This window comes from Passer domesticus, chromosome 3 (assembly GCF_036417665.1).
Source record: "Passer domesticus isolate bPasDom1 chromosome 3, bPasDom1.hap1, whole genome shotgun sequence".
NCBI classification, from domain to species: domain Eukaryota; kingdom Metazoa; phylum Chordata; class Aves; order Passeriformes; family Passeridae; genus Passer; species Passer domesticus.
In genome coordinates this window covers 104,828,332-104,854,572 of record NC_087476.1, presented here as the reverse complement: position 1 = coordinate 104,854,572, position 26,241 = coordinate 104,828,332, and the positions used below count along the sequence as shown (strand labels likewise).

The 26,241-nt window shown below is 35.9% G+C and overlaps 1 protein-coding gene across 2 annotated transcripts in view; it reads left to right on the top strand.

Annotated features, from left to right (window-relative positions):
• The window catches only part of PRKN (parkin RBR E3 ubiquitin protein ligase), a 675,810-nt gene that overhangs the window by 565,300 nt on the left and 84,269 nt on the right, over positions 1-26,241 (top strand). For both annotated transcript variants that reach the window (XM_064414870.1, XM_064414871.1), the window contains one exon: positions 1,196-1,345. In XM_064414870.1, coding sequence (XP_064270940.1) covers positions 1,196-1,345 — 150 coding nt within the window. The remainder of the gene's footprint in view (positions 1-1,195; positions 1,346-26,241) is intronic.

Genomic DNA, 26,241 nt, shown 5'->3' with positions numbered 1-26,241 from the left:
TTGGAGAAAGAAATTTTTGTTTGCTATCCTCCAAAAAAAAGGGAACAGGATTTTCATGAGCCATTATGGGATAAAATCTTATGAAGCACTAAATATTGTGAGTGCTGTAACATAAAGTTCTGTTTTGTTTTTTCAGCACACCATAAAGTCTACTCACGGAGAAAATTCATACCTACTCCCTTCCTCTTTGGCCTTTTGGATTTGCCTGTTTTCTTTGGGGTTGTTAGGACCAAATGCTTTCATTTATTTCCCTCCACAGTAGAGCAGATTTATAGGTGAATCTGAAGCCTGGTTTACAGTGGTTATACAGCCACTGGTGTGGAACTGCACCAACACAGAACCCTAGAGTGGATGTGATTTACATGTATACTGCATGATTTGTACTAGCTCAGCTTGTCTCTGACTCAAAGCAGGGTAAATTAGACATGGGAAAGTTATTGCAGTGACATCAGTCATTTTAGAGCAGGCATTTTTGTCACTGTGCGTACACTGAGCATGTTACTTAATATTGCTGTGTGTCAGTGTCCCCATTATTAAAATCAAGGCATTTCCATGGCCTTTTAGGCTATCAGGATGGAATTAAATGAAAAGTGAAAAAAACTAAAGAAAATTTCATAGGAGACACAGGAAAAACACACCTAGCATTGAAATGAATACATATAAGAGAGTTATTCTGCTGATCAGTTTAATGATCAGCTTGCATTTAAAATAAAGTTGCCTAGGCAAATTTTTACAGCCCTTAAGGTCTAAAACATTACACTACTTCTAGCTATAGGTCCCTAAAGGGGGTTTTTTGTGTGTTCTTTTCAATCTCTATATGGCATTTATCACTTCTCTGTTGGACTATTTTTATGATGTTTACAATAATTTTTATAGTAATATAAGTGTATTTGATGTTACTTACAGAAAGAGTCTGCTGTTTTCTTGATTTTAGTACCCACATGGTCTTCTGGTGGTGCAAATGGCTGTGAGCCAGAAAACTGTGTACATGATGTGGGTTGGAGCAGAGTCACACCCTGTTTAATAACACTGCAAAGTTTTAGACTTTTGACAAAAACAACCTGAACTTAGCATTATGTGACTAGCATTAGGACAATTGACTGGATTATCAGGGATAGAGACACACTCAAAGCTTTGGGGGTTTCCTTTGCATGCTGCCAGGAGTTTAAGGCCGGTGTGTTCTGTTGTGTTGTAGTACGACCGCTACCAGCGCTATGGGGCCGAGGAGTGCGTGCTGCAGATGGGAGGAGTGCTGTGTCCGACCCCCGGCTGTGGGGCAGGTCTGCTTCCTGAGCCAGGGCTCAGGAGAATCCTGTGTGAACCAGGCAACGGAATAGGCTGTGGGGTAAGAACCTACATTTTCCTTCTAGCGGTGTGGGAAATTATTGATACTGTACAACAAAAGGGGGAAAATGTGGTTGACTTTTTTATCTTTTCTGTAACTCTGAATTGCCCTTCTCACCAGAGTGGGATAATGCAGCTCGCTAAACAATTTAAATATGGCTTAGGAATGATGACTTCATCGTGTAGAATGTGTCCATTCCATAATTCTTTGCTTTATTTGGTTTAAGAAGCTGCTGAATAGTTACAGTAAGAAATTGAACTGTGCAAATGAAAATCCAAATGCACTCTGATTTTCTTCTCCTAGAACTCAGCAAAAATGAATGGCATCTTAAGCAAACCATTCATTATCATAATAATTTTTTTTTATAGAAAAAGGAGAGAGAGAATTGCCTGTTTGTGACACTGTAGTGATATTGCTTCTGGATGTTAAACTACATAATGAAAAGAAAAATAGAAATATATTTGTTTACTCATAAGAAAAAAATTAAGCAAGGGAATGAGCAATTAATGGTGGATTCATGGAAATCAAAATCAGATGAAACTCAAAAATACTTTTGCTAAAAAATCACATCATATGGACCATTGACAATTTTGGCAGTAGAAAAAGCAAGTACTTGACAAGAATCAAGCTTTGGGGGAAATAGATGTACATAGAGATAAATCTATATATAAAAGAACCTATTAAATGTTCAGTCAGAGTGACTAACTGGTGTTTGCACTGTGTGACTCTTTTCAGTTGGCATTATGTCAGAATTCCATGAGCACTATGAAAGAAGATAAAATATCTATATTTGTAAAATACTAGGGTGCTCTTTCTGCTGTCTTTCTTGTGGAAAATGCAGTTTTTATTGCAGTTTTGATATTGCCCAAACTGATACCATGGAAGAATAATAGTTTGGTGAACTAGGAAGTCACAGTAACTTGTCTTCTTTGAGTAGGTCAGCATCTGTCGACCTTGGTAAGACTTCCTATCTGTCCATGCAGTGGTGCATGTAAAACAGAGTACTGCCCAAATTCACTGAGCAGACATGGGGCTATAAAGTAAAGCAGAATCTGGAAAAGTAATAAGAAGCAGGACTGCATAAACAAAAGGGAATGCCTCTGGATTAACTATTAGGGATTGGTTAAAAAAGATAAAATCACATATAATTTTTATTTGGGTCTCTGCTTGGAAGTGGTGAAAATTACACTGTATTTTGTAGCTTCATTCATCATCATTCTGAATGTGCAAATGCTGTGTAAATAAAGCGTTCGTAGCGTAAAGGATTGATATATTGCCTGATTTAGCAAAACTGCTCTGTCTCCTTCTAAGGACTCTGCACTGTGCTCAGTAGCAATCAGATCTGATCAGATCTGCAGCCTTGAGTGTAAGCTCACCCTTTGTTTTGAATTATGTGACATCTTCGGCATTGGAGGGTACAATTCACTTAGGCTGAAATGAGAAGCAGGAGGTTGGTCTGGAAGCCAAATTTTGGTAACAGTAAGGTCCTTACTCAGAATCCATGATGGAACAGAGTAAAAATATATGTCTTTGAATCTCCCTTTGCACCCTAAAAAATTGTAGTCTTAAGGAGGATTTGTCACAGACTTCCTTTAGTGAGTGTCCTAGCACTGAACTCAAATGCTGGTGATAAAGTTGGCTGAAGGTAAAGATCCACCTGCAAGGACACCAAGACAGCTAGAAAAGCTATTTATTTTTGCTCTATTTTATGAAGTCATGTTCATTGTTTTCTATTCTTAAACTGTGATGTGGTTTTTCCCAGACAAAATCTGACCTTTTTGAGTGTGAAGGCCTTCCAGTAATTTTTATGGAATCCAGGAAGATCCATATTAGAGCTCAGTATTCCCTTATGGGTGTGTGCATGATTTACAAGCTTGAAGAAAGGCCCGAAATGAAGAATGTCCCTATTATCCATCCAAAACTACATCCATCCATCCAATCACTACAAAAGATGTCTTGGAACACTTAACCTGTCCAGTTTAGATTAGAAATACATTTCTTGCTGATGCTGGTAAGCAAAAAAAATGAGCCAAGTAGTGTGAATCTGGAGATTCTTTAGGAATATCTGCATCATGCTTTAAGCTGTACTTTGGTTATGTAGAGTCTCTTTTGGAGTGTTTGAACCTCTGTCTTTGGTTAAATTTCATACAGATAACAGAAGAAGTTATATCCAGCATCCCTGGTCTGTTATTCACACAAAAGCCTTTGCAGAAAAATAGTTGCTCTGCAAGTTGTTCTATTGAACAGAGCAAATTGGTTGTTCAGGTCTGTATTGGCATGTGAGGGTAGCTAACAACTGTCAAGTAGCTGAGGATTTTGATTTGCTGATGAAATTACTCAGGGGAAAGAGGAAGAACAGGTGGTCAAGAGAAAGTCACAACAGTGAGTGGCATGGGGTTTCATCAGCCATTTTTGAAAAGGCCAAAAAGAGAATAATCTAGCCACTAGGTAATGAAGCAAAATAAATATTCTGATATTCAGAGAGAGAACTGTGTGAGGCAGCCCCAAACATATAAGGACATTGACCAAAACTGAAGGAAAAATGAGCAATTAACAGGTGACTGAGCCAGGCTAGGATGCAGATATTGTGAATTCTTCAGTTTCTTACTCTGTTAGTTGGAATGAGAAACTAGAATATCTTTTGTGGAGGAACTTCCATTGATATCAAAGGTGAATGTGAATCTCCAGGAGAATGCATATAATTTGCTAAAAGGGCCTTTGGTAAAGTTAAAAGATGGATTTTGCTTTGTCTCAGGAAATTTGGAAACAGCAACATGCAGGGCCTAGAAACAGTCTGATAAATGCCTACGCAGAACTGCACCAAAAAGATGGGGAGAGAGGTTTAAATATAAACATCCTCATGTGTACCCTCTACAGTCAGGCATTGCTATCTATTCAGGATTTCAGGGGAAAAAAAAAAAAAAAAAAGCAAAGAAAAGGTTTATTTTGACTGAATAGAAGCATGGAGATATCCTTTTAATGATTATGGAGAGTCGTCACCTAAAGCCATACTGTGATGCCACTGACTGACTCTACTGATATCCAATCTTTCATATTTTGTATTCACTATAAACTTATTAATTGATTTACTAAGATATTACCATTATACATTATTCTACCTTGATCACTATGCATCAGACTTATGTTACTAACTTCTATTGCTCAGCTATAAAATCCTGACATATTTAATACTAGACAACAGCAACAAAACATAGTAGATAGTACATATTGTACCAGCTGGCTTACGCACAGGAAAAGCTGTGGTAAACAAGACATACAAAAGCTTTATGAATAAAACATTTTTGTCTTGTTTTATATTATACTGGCATATTATTTACTACACATTAAAGAAGCTTGGAGTTAAAAATAGGTTAGAATGGGTCTTTGAAAGGGGCAATACAACTTGTTTGTTAAGAAGTGTTCCTCGGTTTCTACACCTACAGCTCAGTTGCCTTGCAAAACTTTCCTTGACAATATCTTCAGTGGGATGATAACTGACTGATGTGTAACTGCATCCCAGATTTTGCTCCACAATGGTATGTTGTGCAGCAACAATGGTAAATGTTTTGCAGCATGCAACATCTCTTGACCTATCCTTTGAGGGGGGTGAGAAGGGAGATACAGGATAGTGGAGACAGAGCCTCTGCTGGTCTTTTTCCTTGAGTTTATTCATTCCTAGCATAGCATATATAAGCATGAAGAAGAATGTGTTTCCACAGATTGGCTGTTGTTTGATAATCCCTGGCTAAGAGACCAAACTCCTGAAGGTCCATTGAGGTCCTGAGACCACTTTAAACTATATTAAGGTCTGGGTGACACTTTTAAAGATCTTAGAAATAAGCTGTCCTAATTGGTGTTTTTATTGCTCTTCTTTGAGATGCCTTAATGTGAAACTCCAGTTTGCAAGTGGGTACTCAAATGGAGTGTATTAAATGTGCAATGATAAAGTAAATTTTATAGCTTTGTAAAGGGAGTACAAAATTTGGGGTTATTTCATCTCTTTTACACCATATTTACTGTTCCATAACCATAGTGCATTGAAGACCATCAAGTGATGTGTTCCCATCTAGGACAGGTGAAATTTTATGGCTGCAGACTACAAGAGGTCCCTGAAAAAAAATCAATAGATATAAATACCATGTCTTCCTTATAAATAGAATTCCTAGGCTGTTGTATTACATAAAACAAAATCCCTAAGGCTATTTCACTCTACCCAGCAATTTTTTCTCATTGATTTCTTCTTGCATTCTTCTTCCATGGCTAAGGAAGCACATGTCAAAAGCAATTGCACCATATTTGTAGGATTAATAATTGTCTGCCTTTTCAGTGAGCTTAATAGAATAGAGGACACTAAAATAGTTACATGAGAAGTGCAATAAATATTCCTGTTGTTTGCAAGGTTGGGGGTTTTTGTGATTCATCATTGTGCGTTCATGCATGTCCTAGCAGACATGTTTCATCTTCAGTAATGTCTTTCTTAAACCCAGTGATTTGCATGTAGGCAAACCCAAACAACTGGGGAAAATCTTTTGTTTTGAGAAGACAAATCCAAATTATAAAAATTCCGAGCAATGAGTTCTTTTCCACTTAATTCTGGATAATTCAAATGATGATTTTGTTAGTTGTATATGTCCTTCTAAACTTCTGGAGTAGAGTTGTTTCATTTAGGCTTTTATATGCCAGTTGAAGTGCAATGTGACCTATACTTCCCCTGCAATCTGAACCAGCTTGCAAATACTGTTTCATATATGTGAAAGGTCACAAGAATTTTTGAAGTAAAAAACAGTCTCCACATCTGGAAATTATAAATCTTCTATTGCCAAGTTCAGTTTTAATGCAATGCATTGTCATGATCAACATGGGCTTTCTCTAATTCCTCTCCCTCTCGAGTTTGATTTTATCATGTTATTCCATACACAGTATTTGATCAAAATGTTTAAAAGTGTGACTAACCTCAAAGACTTTATTTTCAAACAAAGATGTAGGTATAAATGTGTGGTTCAGGACACGTGCTTTGTTTCTTTGTAAGTAGTACCAGGAGAATGTTCAATGCATATAAAGAGAAAATAGGCAACTTTTAAAATAATTTGAGATATAAAAATAGTCAAGATGAGTAGTGGTAATTCAAGCCAACATTTGAAGGTACTTGCACTAAAAAAAATCTTTTCAATTTTATAATCAGATGAATAAAAGGTCATGGGTGAAAAAGGGCTGTTTGTACAATGATCTGTATTTTCCCTTGGTTTTAAGATGAAAATGGAAGTTGAAGCAGAAAATAGAGGCACCATGGTTTTGAAAAACAGAGGAATAATTCAGAAAACAAAAGACCTTGAGACCTTTATGTCATTTGCAAAATACTAAAATGGAAGTAGGAGATTGCTGCTATCTAGTAGCCGTCACAAAATTGAAGGGTTACTCCTTGTTATTACATTTCAGGTATCTGTCCTTGATCTGTGTGTCATTAAATTTTTGCTTTTAAGAGAATTCACCAGAAAGGTGTGACCATGGAAAAGGTAATAGCTGAAGCTATTGCTGCGATTTAGAAACCAACTCACAGCAGGAGTGTTTCATAATATTGTATAGGGAGTGTTTTCAATGGGAATGAAAATGAGACAGACATTTTCTATTATTGCTAAATGTTGAGTTGCTAGCACTGTGCCACAAGCTCTAAGCAGTAATCATGTATTGCTTTCTTCTATTGAGTGGGCACTCTAGCCTTTAGAAAGTGGAATTCCATCTTGTTGACACATTATGCTTCAGTAGCTGAGCAAGTTGCTCAATTGCTAAAATATGACAGGCTGACCAGAATTCTTTTTGATTTTGTGGGGGAGGGATTTTGGTACTGTTTTACATAGGTTAAAATTAACTGTAAAAGCATGGCACTTTTTAAAGATGCAGAATGTTAATGTTTTAATAAAGTGTTTACCCCAGAATTGCCTTGTGCAATTAACCAGCTGTGTATTGCTGCCAAGGTGCATTATTTCCATTGCCCATGTCTTGCAGCACAGGGCAATTCATTGATCTGATATGAAACTCAGCTGTTAGCACTGAATGGATAAAGCAATCTAGAGAATGTTTCAATTTTTAATAATATGGATCACATTAGTTCACAGGACTAGCAAAAGAAAATAAATACTTTTTATACAGAAAATAAATCAATTGCTTGCACTTGGTTTAAGAGTGGAAGAATAACTGCTTTTTCCTTTACATCCCAAATTATAAAACTCTAGCTAGAAAAATACAGTTAGAAAATATGCAAGTCTCTTCCATTCTCCATGAGCTAAAACAGAAATTTCATTAGTTTCATCTGCTAGATGTCCAGAATATTATGGGATGACTCATATAATGTGATAAAACTCTGTATCCCTTGATTTATGTAGGGTATAGCTTTTACCTGACTTCTGCATTGTGGAGACATCTGGAAGATGGCTTTTTTTCAATTGCAAATTGAAAGTGAAATATCTTCAGTTGTTTTTGCTTGACTTATTATTCTGTGGCCTACCTCGTAAAATTTAAAATCATTTAAAATCTGTCATATGTGTTCTAAGACAGGATCAAGGCAGCAGAGAAAAGAGGTGGTTACCCAAAAGAGGCTGGAAGACTATGTTCTTTGTAATCTAGAGATATCACAGATATAAGAATAATGCTGTATTTGATTCAGGGAAATTGTATTAGAGAAAACTAGGATAAAATCAAGTTCTTGCTTGTAAAGATAAGTCAAAACTGGATACACAGACCTAGGAACTAGAGGGGATAAAACTGATGTCTGCAAATGAAAACCAGCTCAGACTGGGATTTGTAACAATTGTTTTGCAGAAGATAAATGCTCCCAATTTAACCAATTTGTCTGAAATTGGAATGAGGTAAAGTTGCAAGCATTTGAGACCCATTTTAAATTGAAGGGTGAGATAAAATAGCATGTGGGATTAAAAATCACATCAGTAGTTGATTTTAGGATTTATCATCTAACTCTTAGTCCTTGTAAATTGCTAGATCAAATAATCCCCTGAAAGGGTGCTAGGAATTTTCATAGTAGGGATACCAAACTGGGATTTGGGATACAAATTAGGGATACTCAACTTTGTCACTTGTTCAGTATTTAGATTCCAGAGCCAAAGATGCCTGGGCTTCCATTTTCTTCACCTGTGGAAAGAGAACAGCATCTTACAGTACATGCTATGCAAAAATTTGCATAATTTAATATCCACAGTTTACTTAAACTGATTTTAGCACATAGATGTGGAAAAAGACCCTCAAAAACAAAGTACCTTCTCTGGAGAGATTCCTGCTTTTAAGTACCCATTGAGTGTATCATGCTGTCATGCTCAGGTCAGGATAAATTGATCACTGAATTTGAAGGAAAGTCAAAATTTTCTTTCAGGGCTTATTGTCAGAGACTTGATGTTCTGTGCCAGCCTTGGGAGATGAGCTAAATACCATCTCCAGGAATTTAGGGGGCATTTCTCACCTAGAAATTCCTTGTTATTTGAAGAGCCACAGACTTTGATGACATCTTTGTCTATTTTGGACTATGCCTGTGGCACAGCACAGTTTAGTCTCTTGACGACTGAAGTGCTCTTGTCTAATTAAAGTAATTGGACTCCGTGTAGCAGTATCTGTGTGATTTTTAATGCTTTATGATGCTCAGGACATTATATTAGATGAACTCATAATTCTATCTAGTGTTAAATATAATGGAAGTTTATGACTAGAGAAAACTTGCAACTGCTTTTTTCTTACTACTCCTCTTCAGCGAAGTGCCTAGAAATACGTGTGACAGTCAGGGGACAATGTATTATCCTGAGGCCCATCAGAAAAGACATGGAGTGCAAAAATCAGAAAGAAGGAAAAATAAACTGTGAATGGATTTGCCAGTGAATTCTGCATGTACGAAAAACAGAGCTCTATATTCTGTCTTTATATTTCACTGGCATACAGGATGAGATTATTCTCCCTCATTTGATAGAAAGAAACGCTTTGCACATGATAGAAAAGTGTAGCATTTTAAATAAACCTGTATTTCCTTCAGCTAGTAGATGAAAAAGTGCTGGTTATAGCAGCCTGTCCCAGACCACAAGAGGTGTCTGAGCTTTCTTGCTTATATATGCTGACTACAGTTTCATAATCAGTAAGACAAGTACAAATGAATTTGTAAATTATCAAAACTAGGTGTTAGTGGAAGATTTGGTATGAATAAACACATCTATCACTGAATCACTGGAGAGGGAACAATAATGCAATCAGGACAGGATATGCTGCTTGAGAATGGCAACCACCAAGGGGAGGATTCTAATTGTGCAAGAGGCTTATTTGAGCAGGCTTCTAAAAGATTTCTGTATTTGAACAGGAAAGAGAAACACGGGATGAATGCAGGAAATCACTTGTAAATGAAAAGGAAAATAAATACGAATCAAATAAGCCTATTTATTGCCTTTTATATGAAGCTTCATATGAAGGCCTCCTGAGGCACTTAGGATTGTATTATTACATTATTATAAAAAAGCAGGAGGTGCTTAATCAATGCAAAATGATGGAGTAAAGAGCTAGGGCCAGAACAATAAGACTTTAGATTAAAATGAATCTATTGACTGGCATTTTTAGCTTAGCTAGGATAAAAATTCAAAGTTCTGAATGCTAAAGAAGAATTGTCCCCATTATGTGGCTGGAATAATTCTAGCCTGTAGCCCAACTCAGAAGTAAATCGCAAAATTCATAAAGTAAGCAGCTCATACAGATGCTGAAAAAACATGTCTTTTTACTGCTTTTGTGGCAGTTGTAGTCTTCATGTTGTTGGATGTCAGAGTAAAAAGGGTAACAGAGATTTGGGGTTTAAGTCTATTTGGTGTAGGTACAAACATGAAAAATGGTTTTTTGTATCAGTTTGAAGCTTACAAATAATGGCACTTTTGTTTTACTAAAAGGAGTGCCCCCAATTAAAAATGTTTGTAAATTTTTGTATTGCTTTATTAGATGATCATATAAATGCCCAAAGAGTGTCTTTCTCAACTTTACTTGGACTCTGCAAATACATAAAATCTCTATTGGTCAGCCACGCTGTTGGTTCATTTTTGTAAGACTACCACACCATTTTTCATGTGGAGGGCATAAAATGGTAGCTTACCAGGGCTGTGAAAGTCTTTGTGATAAAAAAGGAATGTCAGAAAATGCAGAGTACAAGCATACCATAGGGATGGTATTGTGCGTTGACATTTTCCTGAAGAATATTTCTTTTGTGATGACAAACAAGATGCTGTGCAAAGCTTCCCAGTGCTCCTCTTGGGTTTACAGTTATACAGGGTTTCTCAGTGGATCTCTAAGGAAAAGCTTTTTCAAACACATTATAGTTGCAATAGTATGTTGGTGGAATGAAGCAAAGCTGCTCCTTTCATTTCACCAGTACAAGAGAAATGTTTATTTTTCATTGCACATGTTGCATTACTTCTATGTACTATAGAGAATCCAGATTGGACACTGTAATGCATCTCTTTGGGCTATGCTCCATGAAGAGTGGGATGAAACTGGCATTAAAATATTTAAATTATAGCTAAATGTAGTTCTCATACAAAAAATCAATACCTTTAAAAATAAAATTAAGTAGAACAGAGTTATTCCGAGATCAATTTCCTCACCACTAGCATTTCAGTAAGGTATTTAATAATGATGTCACATGCAAAACTTAATTATTTCAAAACTATTTCAAAGGGATAGCAAAGCCACCATTCCACAATCAAAACTGATTTTGAAGTGCTGAAACAAAGCTGATTTTCAATTATCATCGTCAGAAAAAAGCATCTGAAAACTGTCTTGATTGCTGCAAAGCTGCTGTCTTTTTAAATTGGATAACTCAAAACAAATAGATAATGCTTGTGAAGTTTCAAACAAAAATCTCCTTCTAACAAAGCATAAAAAACACTCAGCCTGAAAGAGAATATCTGGGTAAAGTTATAAGCTTCTGAAAGTGAGTTTAGAATAGAAGTTGCATCTCAACTTTAACAATTGTATTAAGGTCACCAAGCTATAAAGAAGGGAGTAAAGAAAATGTTGCAAAGTCAAGGGCAAAGCATGAAAATAAAATAAAATGAAAATATAATGACCAAATTAAATAAAAGATATCCCTTACACAGTAATAGCATTCTGAATGAAAAGCAAGGACATAGATTTGGAGAACAGTGACCAACTGTAATTCAGTGGGAAATAATAGAAAACCAGAATGCAGTATGTGCCCATCAAATCCTCATGAGAGAGAGAAGTAAAAATTCTGATAAGGATAATAAAATACGTCTTTCAATGGAGTCCTTGACTGAGGGCAGAACATTTTGGGTGAATAACCAAGACCCAGTTAACTCCATTTTATCCTTATATTTCACAAAAATTAAATAATTCATGCCACTGATTTTTTTTTCCAAAAGCTCAGACATTATATTGGCTGACAATCACTACCATGATATCAAATCTATTCTACTGACACTTACAAGGAATAAGTGAAGGGATAAAGAGAAAGGCTTAAAGGTACTGGTGGCTCACTTGTTGAGACTAAATTAAATGGGCAGTAAAATAGGCTGGTAAAATTTGGCCTTGTTTCCCTTAAGAAATACCAATTAGCAGTAATAAGTTTTGTATGTAGCTCTGTCATTTTTATGCCAGTGAAAATGCTCACGTAGGTAAAATTAAATAATGACATTGATAAGTCTCTTATGTACACAAGAAATTATTGTATTCAAAAATATTGAATTTCAGGCCACCAGTCTAAAGCCAGTGTTTGTTATTAAAGTCACAGACTATATTATAGTCAATATAGTCTGCAAACAAAAAACAGGTATGAGGTATTTTCCACAATATTCTCATATATAAAGGAAGCTTTGTTTTCTGCTTACTTTTCTCTTCAAATTAAAGTTAATGTAAATTCCTTTTTTTTTATTTAGGGAACTTTTTGTAGGTCTCTTAAACATGTTTTTGAAATTCCTTAGTTTTTATGGTAAGGATACTTTTGTTAAAATCTAATTGAGCACCATCATTCTGAAAAAAAAAAATAGGTGAATAGTTGGATATACCCGTTGTTGGCATAGACTTAAAAACCACCAGGAGATCAAAACTGAAATGCACAAGTTCCTGCTGGAGATGGAGGAGGAATAAACAGGAAAGTGAGGGCAGCCTTTAGGTGAGGTCTGAGAAAACAAATGGGAATTTATTGATTATTCAAAACTCTCACTGAGGCACCAATATATTCACTCCTTTTACTTGCCTCGAAGTGTGAGAGGTTGCTCCTCCATTTTGTGGGAGCAGCCTGGAATGAAACAGGAACATTGACTTGCCTCCTCTGCTGAGAGCTGTGACTTCATGTGAGGCGGTACCACACCTCTGGTGGGTTCGTCCCCAGTAAGCAGGTTGAGATGGAGAGTACCAGATAGTAAGGGGGATGGGTTCTCCAGAGATCCCAAGCAGGGTCCAAAAATGCGTATTCTATAAGGAAAACCTAGAATTCATTGCATCCTTGGCTGGGTGGCTCTGGCATGAAGGATTAAAAGCATAGATAAGAGTATGTGTGCCTTGGCTGCATGTATTCAGAATTATAGGAAATTACCTGCCACACCTTTGTGGAAATGAACAGGGAATTGGGATGGTTGCGGTAACCTGAGCTAGTGGGTGACATCCCTGCCCATGACAGGGGGATTGCAACTAGGTGATCTTCAGTATCCCTCCCAAGGCTGATATCATGAGCTGTGTGTGGAAGTTGCAGTGCATGGGTGTGAAAGGAGCAGGGAGTGACTGCAGTGTGTACAGAGTGAATGGTCTGTTAAGTGAGTGAAAACTTCACAAAGATGTATGAGCATCAGTTGTATAGAGAATGGCCTAGCCACATGACCATGACGTTTTACATGAGTTCCTGGTCATTGCAGATTTTTTTGTGAATGTAGATTGATTGGATACCAAATTTTGTGTTTGCCAGTATCTACAGGTATCATATTTTAAAATCCTTTTATGCTCACAGGAAGCTTTTCCTGGGCCCAAAGTATTTACCTAAATTTATTTGGGAAAATGTTTTGGATTTGGAGATGGAAAAAAAAGTGGCTGCCAAACAGTAGCATGGCTTTGAGCTAGAAACCCACCATATCCTGCTATGAGAGGAGGGACAACAACTGGTAATTGGTGAGTTAGATAAATCAAAGAGGAAATAAACTGTACAATAAATGTACAGTGCAGTAATAGCTTTTATATGCTGCTGTGGTTCTCACCAGTGGTGTTTTCATAAAATGCATCACAAGCTTTCAGTGTTCAGGGAAACACATTAGTGTTTTTGAATTGTTTTTATTATAAGCCATGAAAATAGTGCTTGTCCCAGTGGGGTGTGACATTAATTATTAGCAAAGGATCTCTTGCATGATTTCAGTCCCACAGAATGAACAGTTCAGTCTTTATTTTCAGAGTGTGACATATAGCTATTCAAAACTGCATTAAAAAACATTTAACCCATGCAGAGTATTCCTGCTGAAGAGGCGACACATGGCAGAAATTAATTGCCCTAATAACATTTGCAAAAGTTTTGTGATTGAAAAAATGTTAGCAGCGCAATTTAAACATATTCCCCTTCATTGTGCTTCAGAAAAAAACTGTATTTAAATTCTTTCATATGAATGACTAGTGGTCAACTCCTGAAATACAAAAAGGTTGAATCTTCTAGAGATAAATTTGTTTAGAATAAGTCCCCTAGACAAAAGCAAACAAAAAATCAATCAAATGAAACATACTTCTGGAAGATAGGCAAGAGGAAAACAGAGACTCCTGAAAGGCAGGAGTAAGGATTCTTGTCTAACTAAGCAGAAAAAGGAAGCTGATAATTCAGTAAAGGAATCATAAAGTCACAATGATAAATTATCTCAATGTAGAGGAGGATTAGGAAGGGTAAGGAGAGACCAACTTGCTTGAACAATTAATCTTTTTATGACCTGAAAAACAAGAAAGAAATGAATGCAAAATGTAAGCAGGTTGTATAATTCTGAACAGCTAGAAAAACAGAAGAAACACAGGGGCAGTCAGAAAGTGCAAGGCATGAAATAAAATATTTTTAATAGAAAGTCTACCAAATAGTGTTCAGAAGGCTTTCCATAAAAAAAGTAACAGAAACACTAACATGAAAGATAAGGAATTTTTTAGCTGGCTTCTTGTTGAGAGGAATCTGTATCATTAAAATGCTTCAAGGCAAAAGTCTTTACTTTTATGTTTAAATCTAAATTTAAATGGTCATGCCTGCTTCGATGGTTAGCAAAGCTAAAACCAGCAAAACAGAATTAAAAATACCAGCTATAGTGGAGAAAGGATACCATACAGACATGTTTTCAAGTGCACTTCTCTTGATTAAGTTTTTTATTTGTAGGAATGGCTGAAGAAAATCCAGAATATTAATCATCACCTCTAAGAGTAGGGTAGGAAAGATTTTGCAAAAGACGAAAGCATGAAATCTATGTCTAAAAAGAGAAAAAAAACCACTATAATCTGAGATTTACAGACAAATAGTTTTAACTTTAATTCCTGGGGAGAAAATGTAGCAAATAATTTAACTACTTGTAGTAAGAAAGAGGACAGGAGGATAAAGTCTCAGGAAGCACAAACATAGCAAGAGTTTATCACATCAATTTAATTTACTTTGCCAGAATAACAGAACTTGTGGGTAGGAGAGAGGTAGGTGATGTTTTCTGTATTGAATTCATCGAAGCCTCTCACATTTTTTTCATATAAAATTCAGAAAGGTAAACTAGGAATACAAGACTAGATGATAATTTCATTAGGTGTCCATATAATTACTTGGAAAGCTGTGTATAGATGATTTATCAGCATTTCACAATTAAAGCAAAGAGTTGCTTCAAATCTGTCCTGAGGTTGATAGATTGTAATATTTTCTCTGATGCCTTGAAGAGTGATTATAGAGTAAGGTTATTAAATTTGCATAGGATATGTAGCCGGGGGACAGAAAACAGTTTGGAATTCAATAGCAATTCAGTAAGAATAAATGTAAAGTTTCTTATGTACCCAGGTACAAACAACTGTATGTGAAGAATAAAAAATACACAGAGAAACAGCAACAGGGCAAAAGATATTCTGGGATCACAACTTGGTCTTTAATCAGCAGTGTGGTAGTGTAGAAAAGAAAAATGCTGGACTGACATGTATAAATCACAGTAATTATTTCTCCTAATCCAAAATAACACAGAAAGGGAACAAGAACAACAGCCCTGATTTTTTTTTTCTGGTGTTATGTCCATTGAGGAAGGAAGACGTCCATTTCAACATGCTTCTTATCCAAAAAAAAAGGTCTTTTTTTCTGGCCTCTTCCTATTCCACTTGGTTTGGAAGATAAATTGCTGAGATGTGCCATCAACAACTTCTCCATCGCTGCTTGACTCTCCGCTCATTCTAATCTGTAGCAGACTTTGCTCTAGAAATACTGAGTCCCAAACAAAAGCCAGCTGAAACAGACAAAATCTAATAAGTGCAGTATTGCAGAATGCCTGTATGCTGTCAGCGACTAACACACATAAACCTAAGGAGAGGTCATACCCACAGAGTCTTTCTAAATGCTGCTCTACAGAAAGCTCAGAGTCACATTAGTTCTTTCACCTCTCCTGTGATTTCCCACTGCCAGCATTTGATTAGATAATCTTTTTTCCTTCAAATAGCAAGCTGCTTATGAAATGGCACTGCTGATGCTTTATGATAACAGAGAATAAACTAGCCACCATGTATAAAATCACTGTAGACGTTTTATGAGGAAAGAAACATTGAACTTAACCTTTAAAAAAGAAATCTATCTAGTTCATACAGTCCACAGTTTTCAGAGCTCTGAAATATTTGATCCATATCCCAGTTCTTTGAACAGTCTGGAAATGACACAGGAAAGTCTGCAGTGTAACTGGTCCCATTCAGTAAATGATTCGGTCGAAAATGCTCATGGAAATTGTGGAATTTGAGGCATAGCATTGTGTAAAAGGCAGGAAATTGTCCATCTGCCTGTTCTTTTTTCTCATAACAAAGGTCATTCACATTTTGTGCCACATAAAATCTTGCAATTATTTTATTGTATTTCCCCTTGACTGCATATTAAAGTATGGAAGCAAGTCATAATTGCCGAGCTCCAGAAACCATTTTGTGCATGATAGTGCTATTTTCTCCTCTGTCCTTTGGACCAACTTGTTACTTGTAGGTGTCTTTCTCAGATTTAAAGATGCATAGCTGTGCTCTGGTGTGTGTGTAGGTGCATGTGGGTTTTCCATGCCTTGAATTCTATCATTTGTCTTGTGGTTTCACCCTTCCCTCCCTCCTTACCAAATTCTATAAAAAACCACATTTGAGGTACACCCTTCAGAGCTGTTATCAAGCAAGTATTTCAGTTTGTCTTTTTCAGGTATTTTCAACTAATTCTGTTTTAAAACAGAAAAGTACTCTCAGTTTTTTAGCAAAATTTCATATTTATCTTAAATCTTTTGAGAACGGTTAGATTAATTCCCTCTGTATTTTACTTGTAGTATATTGGTTCTTCAGCACTTCTCCATTCATGTAGCATTTCCATTTCTTGTGTGTATGTGTTCTTTTATCTTTCTTTGTGTATGGTTTATTTTCTCACCTCGTACAATCCTCTCAAATTCAGCACTTACTTATTACTGCTTTTAAATAACTCTGTTCCTGCTGCATTAATTTCTAGAAGACTTTTTCTTTCACAGTTTCCCCATTTTATCTCTTCATTAAAATTTACCTGTGAATTTACACAGAGAGCAATACCTGCATACACACAATTCAGCAGAAGTTGCCTTTTGGAATAATTGCAGGCACCAGAGAAGCCTTATTCATTTAAAGGAAATCCTGTAGTATAACAGCATTCTCTATGGCATTTTAACAGTGATATTTTTGTTTTGTGACTCACATAATCCTTTTCATGGACCCTCCTTTTATTTTGGAATTCAATGAACAGTTACAATGACAATTTTTGGGGTTTTTTAAATGTATTGCTGCTTTTCAGGCTTCTGTAGCTAAATCTTTCTATTTGAATATGTGGAAAAGATGAATAAGGAACAGTGTTAGGCTTTTAGTACTTTTTAGTAATAGTGTTCATATCTGAGTTTCCTCCTCATGTGAGGCTTATTCAAAATAGTCTCTTAAACCAGATAAAACAAATTTGACAATCAAGTTCAGTTACACCATTTATTTAATTTGGTTCTATATCAAAAGTATAGGAGTTTATGCCATAGCCAAAGGGAAGTTATCATAAATGGAAGTTGAAGAAATATTTGAATGACAGGAATCAGAATAGAAAATGTAATTTTTCAAAATTTCTTCAAGAATTTAAGAAGATGTTTTTGGACATATGCATATATGATACCTGTAAACAGTTGATAGAAATTGCACATAAATATTAAGAGCAGAAAAACCCCTTTATCTTACTGGTACCAGAACAACTAATCTCACTATAAGCTAGAAGTGTATTTAGGAATTGAGTAAAATTCATAGGTTTTGTATTGACTTGTACATTTGACTATGCCTAGAAAAGCATATTAAAGCATGTATTTTTCTCAAATATCTGAAAATATTTTCATTTGGTATTGAAAGGGTGGTTGTATGGCTTGCAAGCAATACGCCTGTAATATAAACTTAGCTTCTGAAAATAAATGTTATTAATATTTAATGGCATTATATCACGTTATGTTTATTTCTGATGTAGTAGTTGTGATTGGTATTTTAAACTTGAGTCATCAGGCAGATGGCAAAAGCTAATGGGAATCTTATCTGGGAGTTATCTTTTCCCCTAACATCACTTTTAGCATTGGCTACTTTCATTCTTCTGGCTGTGTGCTTTGTTTGATATTCTAAGCAATTCGTGTAGTTCCAGTTTCTTAAAAATGATAGCACCTCCTGGCATGTAGTTTTTCACTCAGCTGAGCTTTTCTAGGGAATGATTAACTGTCCATGTATGGCCTTCTTTAGATCTGATAGCTCAGGACTAATTTTGGAAAGCTTTATCCCTTTGTAGTCTTTTAAACCTGAAAATATCATATGGTGAAGAAAGGTGAAAATGGGCACTAAAAAGCCAGCAATTCAACTTTCTAGCTTGCATTTTGATTTAAAGCTAATAATTTTTTCAAAGTAGCAAAGCCTACCCTTTCTGACCATGGCAGGCAGAGTCAGATGAAGCAAGTAGGTTATCTGGTTCAGTTACACCACCATGTAGCACTGTTTAACTGCAGCTCTTTAGAACTCGTACTGAACTGCTTAGCATTTGATTGTGGATCAAGGAATTGAAATCAGCGAGCAGTTAAGTGTGCAGTCAATGAGATTAAAGGAAAGGACTGGAATAACTTCTCAAGTTAACATTCTGGTTTTACTCATACAAGCGAGCTCTGTAAACAGCTACAGAGATAAGGATGGCATAAGATCATTCCACTAAAACACTATTCATTAAATTTAAAATTCCTTATTTACATTATTAGAGAAGTTCTGTCAATGTTTCTTAAAAATTTTCTGAATTATTTCATTTTTCAATGTGGACCTGTCAGCAAAGCAAAGTGGGAGATTTTTTTCTGATGTCGTGACTTGCTCCACCACACATTTGGAGTGAGTGAGTACCACTTTGATTTGTTTACTCAGAGCTGTTTCATTCCATGTGCTTTGAAGCAAGGGTGAAAAAAACCTGGCAGTATCAGCTGTGTGTTGTTGTCTGTCATATATAGTGTCATTTTGAATGTGAAGATTAGTCAAGATTCAGGAAAATGGTAGTTGCCGCTTATCCTAGAATGTTTTAACAAGCAACTGATTTGTTTTGTTATACAAAAAGACAATTTGAAGAAGAACTGAGCAGAGCTCAGAGAATATAAAGCAAATGTCTAGACATTTCCCTACCAAGAAGAAAGTTGTTAGGTTTTATGACATAATTTCACAGGTGGTTAACTGTGTAGCTTCTAATATTTGGATGGGGTTTTTTTAATTATTATTGCTCTCATATTCTTCATAATGCTTTGGGGCTTGGGGAAAGGGGGGTTTCTTCCAAGCAGTCACTGCTTCCACAAACCTGTATTCTCACTCTACCCAACATCAATTTAAAGTTATAGAGCCCCAAATGACACCATCTAACACGTGTGACACACGGGAGACCAGAAACAGCTTCCTGCAGCTGAGCTACCAGTAGAGCCAGGGAATCACATTTTTAGCATTGCAGTCAACAATTATCTACATCCTCTTTCTTCTCAAGAGACAGCACAGGTCTCTTGCATCATATCTTGGCTGTGCAATGGGCTTGCAATGTATAAAGCCAGAACATCCAGCCTCCTATTTTCTTGTTGTTTTAAAAAAGGAAATTGTAAGAACAATAGAGAATTGTAGACAGAAGGGTCCCCTGTCCAATTACACTCCTGACAAAAGTGTTTGACCCTCCCCTTCAGCTGCTGGTTTTGTCAGAGTAGGAGTTAGCAAGACATCCTAGAGTTGCTTCTGGAACTGGTGGATTGCAAATCAATAATGATGCTGTTTCTGTTTGTACATGGAGCACAGAGGCAGTAGTCAGAGGAGGCACCCTGGAGCAGGTCCCCTGAAGACAGAGAGCAAAACTTACCCTCAGCACTTCTGTTAAACCCCATACCCACTGAGAAAATCTGAAGTGGTATACCTAGTGTTGGTCAAGTCTTTCTCAGGGAACCAATCTCCCTGTCATGTCTTCCTGGTCCTGGTTAGGTGTCTAGACTCATGATGTAACTCCACACCTGCACCCAGGAGCACACACTGCTGTGCACAGGGGAACATTTTCGGAACATTGGGCCTGCGCTGCTGACAGAAATGTGTTGAATATCGCAGTACTTGTGATAGATAGTTGATCAGGGAATACTTTTTCTAAAGCATCCTTGATCAAGATATCTAGATAAGGGGTCATAACTTTCCTCTATCATAGAGGAAACACTTCTGTTTTCCATTTAAGACATACATTTGTTCTTATATAGTCACCCTTAAGTCCCTTCCAACCACCCTAAGTTTTTGACTTCCTTCTGAAACTGCCTTTTAAGATAGTCTGACTGTAATGCCACTTAATCCTGAAAAATCTTCCTCAGACTTTGAGGATGTTTTCTTCCTAAATAAATAGGTTCACAAAAAGTCTTCTCCTCTTCATCAGATGATGCCACTATTCATCCTTCTCTTCCCAAATACATTGAAACAATCATTGCTTCACAAAACTAATTAAGATTTTCAGGAAAGCAGGTGCTGGTAACCCAGGGAATTCCCAATCCTTGTTTCCAGATAGTTGTGGTGACCTTGCCCCACTGTAGCATACACAGTTTTCAAAATATGACAAGTTCATATTATTTTCTCCTAAAAATTTGCTACAGATTGCAATGAAGGCTGGATTCTGCCCAATAAAAGCATGATTTACAGATTTTAAAAGCATTCACATCAGAAAGTACATAGTAAAAGTTTCTATGCTCTTCCTGTTACCTTGTTATGCTAGACAGCTGTCTAAACTGGCTAAATTTTTATTCTGAAATTTGCTTCCACCTGAAAATGAAATGCCTGCCTATTGTTATTCTTGTCTCCTCAAGGTTTTCTTTCTTTTCTTTCCCTGCAAATTTTGCTGCAGTTCTCTAGAGAAATGAAAGGCCTTTGAATTGAAACTGATGCTCCTAGACAGTGCAATGCTGTTGTCATCTATGCATTTACATTTTCCATTCTCCTTGGCTTGGCTATTTACTAGAAATACCAGCTTTCTATAGCCTTAAGACAGAAAGAATGTCTTACACTGTGTACTTCTAGAAGCTGTTCCAATGCCCTGTAGGGCATCCTAACTGTTGTCCTAAATTGAGATGACAGTGTTGCTCATATTAAATTGCCTTCTTGCTTGGCTTGGCATGCTGGGATCCATATCTATTAATGCAGGAGTGTCCAAATGTCCTGCTAGGAAAGCAATTTGTTCCTCAGTAGGGTGTCAGGAAAGCAGCTGGTCTAAGAAACTATCAGAGGTGATCTTGATCAGGGCAAGTTGTGTTTTTCTTGATTTAATGGAAGTTTTTACTGATCCATCTCCTTGCCTGTCCCCACATCTTGTCAACAGGGCAGCACATATCCATCTCCAGCATCTCTTTTCCCTCCCAACAAGCCTTTATAACTCTCTTGTGGAGAGACAGGCTTTCACACAGCCTGAGCCTCATAATAGACACTTTGACAACAGAAGACATGTTATTAATGGATTTTTTTTAATGCCCTACAGAGACACAATCTCAGGAAATTCTTGCTAAGTACCAGTTTTTAAACCTCCACTTGGAGAGAGAGAGACTCTCACAAACTGAGGTTTATTTTCATCCCACTCCTCTTTTTGCACACATACTATAAAATACTTTTAATCCCTTGAATATCTTTTATCAGTTTGCCTTTTTTTTATTTATATTCTAAATTAGATTTTAAGTCAACTAATGAAAGAGAAATGTGAGTTTTCTCATTCAATGGCTTATTACTGTTAATGTAATTTAACTTTTGTTTGAGAGAATTATGGTGCTGACTACATTTATGAAGCTAGACTATGGTTATGGCAGAAATAATTTTCTGGTGATCATAAGAGGAAGCAGAGTACCAGTAAGGTGTGACAGCCTGTATCTTTATGTCTGTAGTTGCACCACGACATAGGTAAGTACAACATGAGCTGTATGATACAATTTGCTAATAAATAAGGGGCCTGCATGTTAAAGCATAGTTATTAATTAGGTCTACTTTAAAAGTTCTTAAGGGCTACATGTAACTGTAGCAAACCTCCCTCAGAGACCATGACTGTTTTGTCAGAAAAATTCAGTTCTGTCAATAGATTTTAGAATAAGGAACATGTAAGTGGTCAGTGAGCGCTAAAATCGTTTTCTTTCTAAGATGCAACAAAACAGTTTGAATTCTCAACATAATGAGATTCAGTAAAGAGCCTTAACCTTAAGTTACTTAATTGTGCCTCAGTGCTTCCAGATGTCTCATGGGAATGCAAAAACTACAACATTTTTCAGAAGGAAGCTGCTGAGAAACAGTTTATAAACATTAAATGGGTTGTCAGGTTTTAGTAGGAATTAAACCCACTATGCCCAGGATATGACAACTATTTTTTTTTTTACTTTAAACAGCCACTTACAATATATGTATTATGAAATATGCCAGTGAGGCTTCTAAATACTTCCCTGCTACCTGTATTCATTCTCAGTGTCTTTCTGAAGGTTTTGAAATTGGAAGTTCAAAAAGAAATTAAGTTTTAACTTCCAGAGTTGACATGCTCATTGAAAATGTAAATGCTCATATTGACCTGAACACCCTTTTTTCCGATATCAATGAGAAAGGTTTGCTTGATTTTACTTAGAGTATAGCCAATATCATCATGTAAAGCTATCACAGACCTTCAGCCTGTAGCTCAGTAAAATGGATAATGTTATGCAAGAGAGGAAGGACTTTTATTTTGGCAAGGAAGAATGAAAAGTTAGTTTTACAATTTATTCTAATCAGATTGAGAAACTCTATAAAAAGCACGATGTAATATCCCTAAAGTTGCCTAGCACTGACTTGTCATTATTTAATCCATAAAATGCAATTTTTTTATATGAAAGGCTCTGATGGTTAACTTTTTAAGCACAGAAAAATGGATTTTAATGTGATTTTTTTTGTTGGTTTAACATTTTTTCAGATAATTTTAAGATTTTTTGGTTCATTTTAACAGGCATTTTTTCACAGCAGTGTCTTTTTTCTTAATTTGCCACATATTTTCCATAATAGGGTTATTTTGAAAATAGAAGAAGCCAAACATTACCTAATATTTATTTAAACTATAGGTTGTTATATTTGTTAAGCACTTTATTTTGGATGTTGATATGGACATTGTAAGACTTAGGTTTTGCCAGTGTTTACCTGCTGTCCCTTGAGGGAATCCTGTCATCTCCATGGATCTAGGATTAATATTTTGACAAGGCTTGATTTCAGATTTAGCTGACTCACAGCTATCTCAAAATTGTTGTTTACAGGTATTCTTTTGGAGTTGTTTTCCATATACTGACAGATTTTTTTTTTCTTCTCTCTGCCTGTAGATGATGTGATGTAATACTGTGGACTACATAATTTATCCTACAATTTCCAATTTTTCATTCTTTGGCTAGGCATCCTCTTTGCGTCATTAATTTGAATAATGCTCAGAACCCTATGGTTCCTAAACCTAAAAGCTGTGCTTAAAGAATTAAGAATTAAAGGCATATGTGAATATGTAACTGAATATATGAAAGTATATATTTCACTCTTACAGGTAAGATTTTCCTGTAGATGCAGTAATAAAACAGCAAACTTCACAGAAAGAGAAGAAACCAAATAGTAACTTAAGTTTTTAAATGTGACAAAAATATCAACGAGTTTTGGGCCTTTACCTACTAGGACATAAATTATTTTCCTCATAAGCCAATAATAAAAATAAAACAAGCCAAAAATAGTTTAATGTAAATATTATGAGTGAGGGGTTTTTTTCATGAACTGAGGTGAATATTGAATTGCAGATATATGTACATATTTTAGTCACAAGTGAAGGAAAAAAACAAGAACTCTGTCTCCAGTAGGTTTCCAGTTTACTGTTCTACCCTGAATTACATTTACTCTATCTATAACTGATGTTCCTGCACCACAACATGTTGCATATTTGTCACTTTTGTACTTTATAATAAACATTATTCAAGTTCTAGATATAGAAGACTTTATACCATCCAGACCATTATTTATGTCTTAGGTTTTATTGGAATATATGACAAAAGATTCCATATTGGAAATATACTGAATCCATATGAACATGAAAAACAAGTAACATTATTTGAAACACAATTTCTATGTCTTTTGTCCTGTGCTAATTATGTTGTTTCACGCATTTTTCATTAATATATTAGCATTGAAACTCTATTAAGAAGGAACAAAATGAGATTAATTCAAAGGTGTCAAGGTGACAGTAACCTAAAAGAGAAGTCCTAACTTGAGGGCGTGGGATGCAGATGGGTAAGTCTGTCGATATTTCCAATATGCATGCTCTTATTTACTTGCTGTTGTGTTTAGATCAAACTTTATGTACCACATATACCTAAAAAATCATCACAACACAAACACAGAAACTGCATATGACTGCTTTGACTTTGAGTACTCTGTAGCTTTTAATGGAAATTACTCCTGACTTGATTTTATGTTTGCCTTGACAAATTAATGGAATAGAAGAGAATCTGAAATAGTAGAGGCTATCTTTTTAACTCCCCTGCTGATCTCTTTATACTAATCCATCCGTTCACAGCAGTAAAACTGGATTAATCAGATTAGCACTAGGGAAAGTCAATTTAAGATAAAATAGCCTCACTGAAAGTTTAGGATGTCTGAGATTGGCCCAGAAGTGACTGGGTCATGGTTTGGTAGAACATAAAATCACCTTTTCTCCTTGTCCACAGCTATATCAACCCTGCTCAGGAGCTGGATGAGAATTAACAAAGTTCTTTGCTAATTTGCTTCTCCACTGGAGCTTTCTTGCTCTTGTCTTTGGAAATGCTTAAGGTGAAGGCAGTATAGAGCTGAGCATAGCCTTGTTATTCATTATTCACAGAAAAAACTTTGAGTCAACTTCAGCATTTTGCTTTTGAAGGGATGAAATAGAGAATAATAGAAGTAGGAAATCTTAGTTTAGTTTCTTAGTTTTTAATCTGAGGACAACTGAGTTTCTGAACGAAAGTGATGTGAGAGTGTATGTGAGGAGGAGTAGCATAGAGATATTTGTCAAATAATTCTAAGTTTAAAGTCTGAAAGTGAAAAAAAGTGAAAAATTTAGGAATTTTTCAGGTGTTTGATAAACCCTCTTGCATACCTTGTATGCAAAAGGCACCCTTTCACAGAATTCCCATTTTTCTGGAAATCTCATGTTCAGTAAACCTACTGATGGTAATAATGCTGCTGATTCACACATATTATGCAAGTGACAGATTTTTTTTTTCAATTTGTTAAGGTTTTTAAATTTAGCGATTTGATTTTTCAGAGTTTAAATGCTGCTCTTTTTTAATGGGCTCATTATGAACTTATTGTACGGCATTAATAATATTCTCAGTATTCTCAGATGAATCTTCTCACTTTCCTACATCTTTCTTATTATTCTTTTATTTCCAGTCTCCTATATAGAAACAAGGAGTGTGGGCTATGTTTAAACAGTAGACCAGAGATAAGCAGATGTGCAGAGCAAGATATCTCAGTGTCTGAGATGTGACATTTCCTTATGTATGTCTTTATCTTTGAAAGGCAATAATAGTTCCTACAATAAATGTAGTAATGCATGTACATTTTCTCTTCATTCATTCTTGTTCCTTGTAAATTCCTATTGAAATGACAGCAGAATGCTCTCCCAGTAGTGCTGACTTTTGAACAGTGAATCTTATCACTGACCACACTGTGGACACTGCATGTGTCCAGATCACTAAAGTGTACCTTTTTGTTAAAACTTACTTGAGAACTATAAACCTTTGTTTTAAGATTTATTAAATCTAGAGGCTGTAAACAAACTCATTAATAGAAGATTTAATGTTAGAGAAATTTTATAGTGGCGTTCATGGTGTGTGTGAAAACGAGAGTGAATTTTAAAAATACTCACCTGTACTGCAGCTGAAAGCTCACAGTGAGACAAAGTCCATATCATGATAAAAATGAATGCCAATGTAGAAGCTGTCTCTACAAAACTGAGATATTGTTTTCTCAGTCTAACATTTCTCCTGCAGAAATGGCAGATTTTTTTTTTGGCACATTTTTTTTTCAGAGAGCAAGCCATCTGCTCCATGAACCACACAGTAACTTTGCAGCTCACTGCTTCTATTGCTGTTTCTCATCTTCACCTATGATCAAAGGTATTTGTGCTT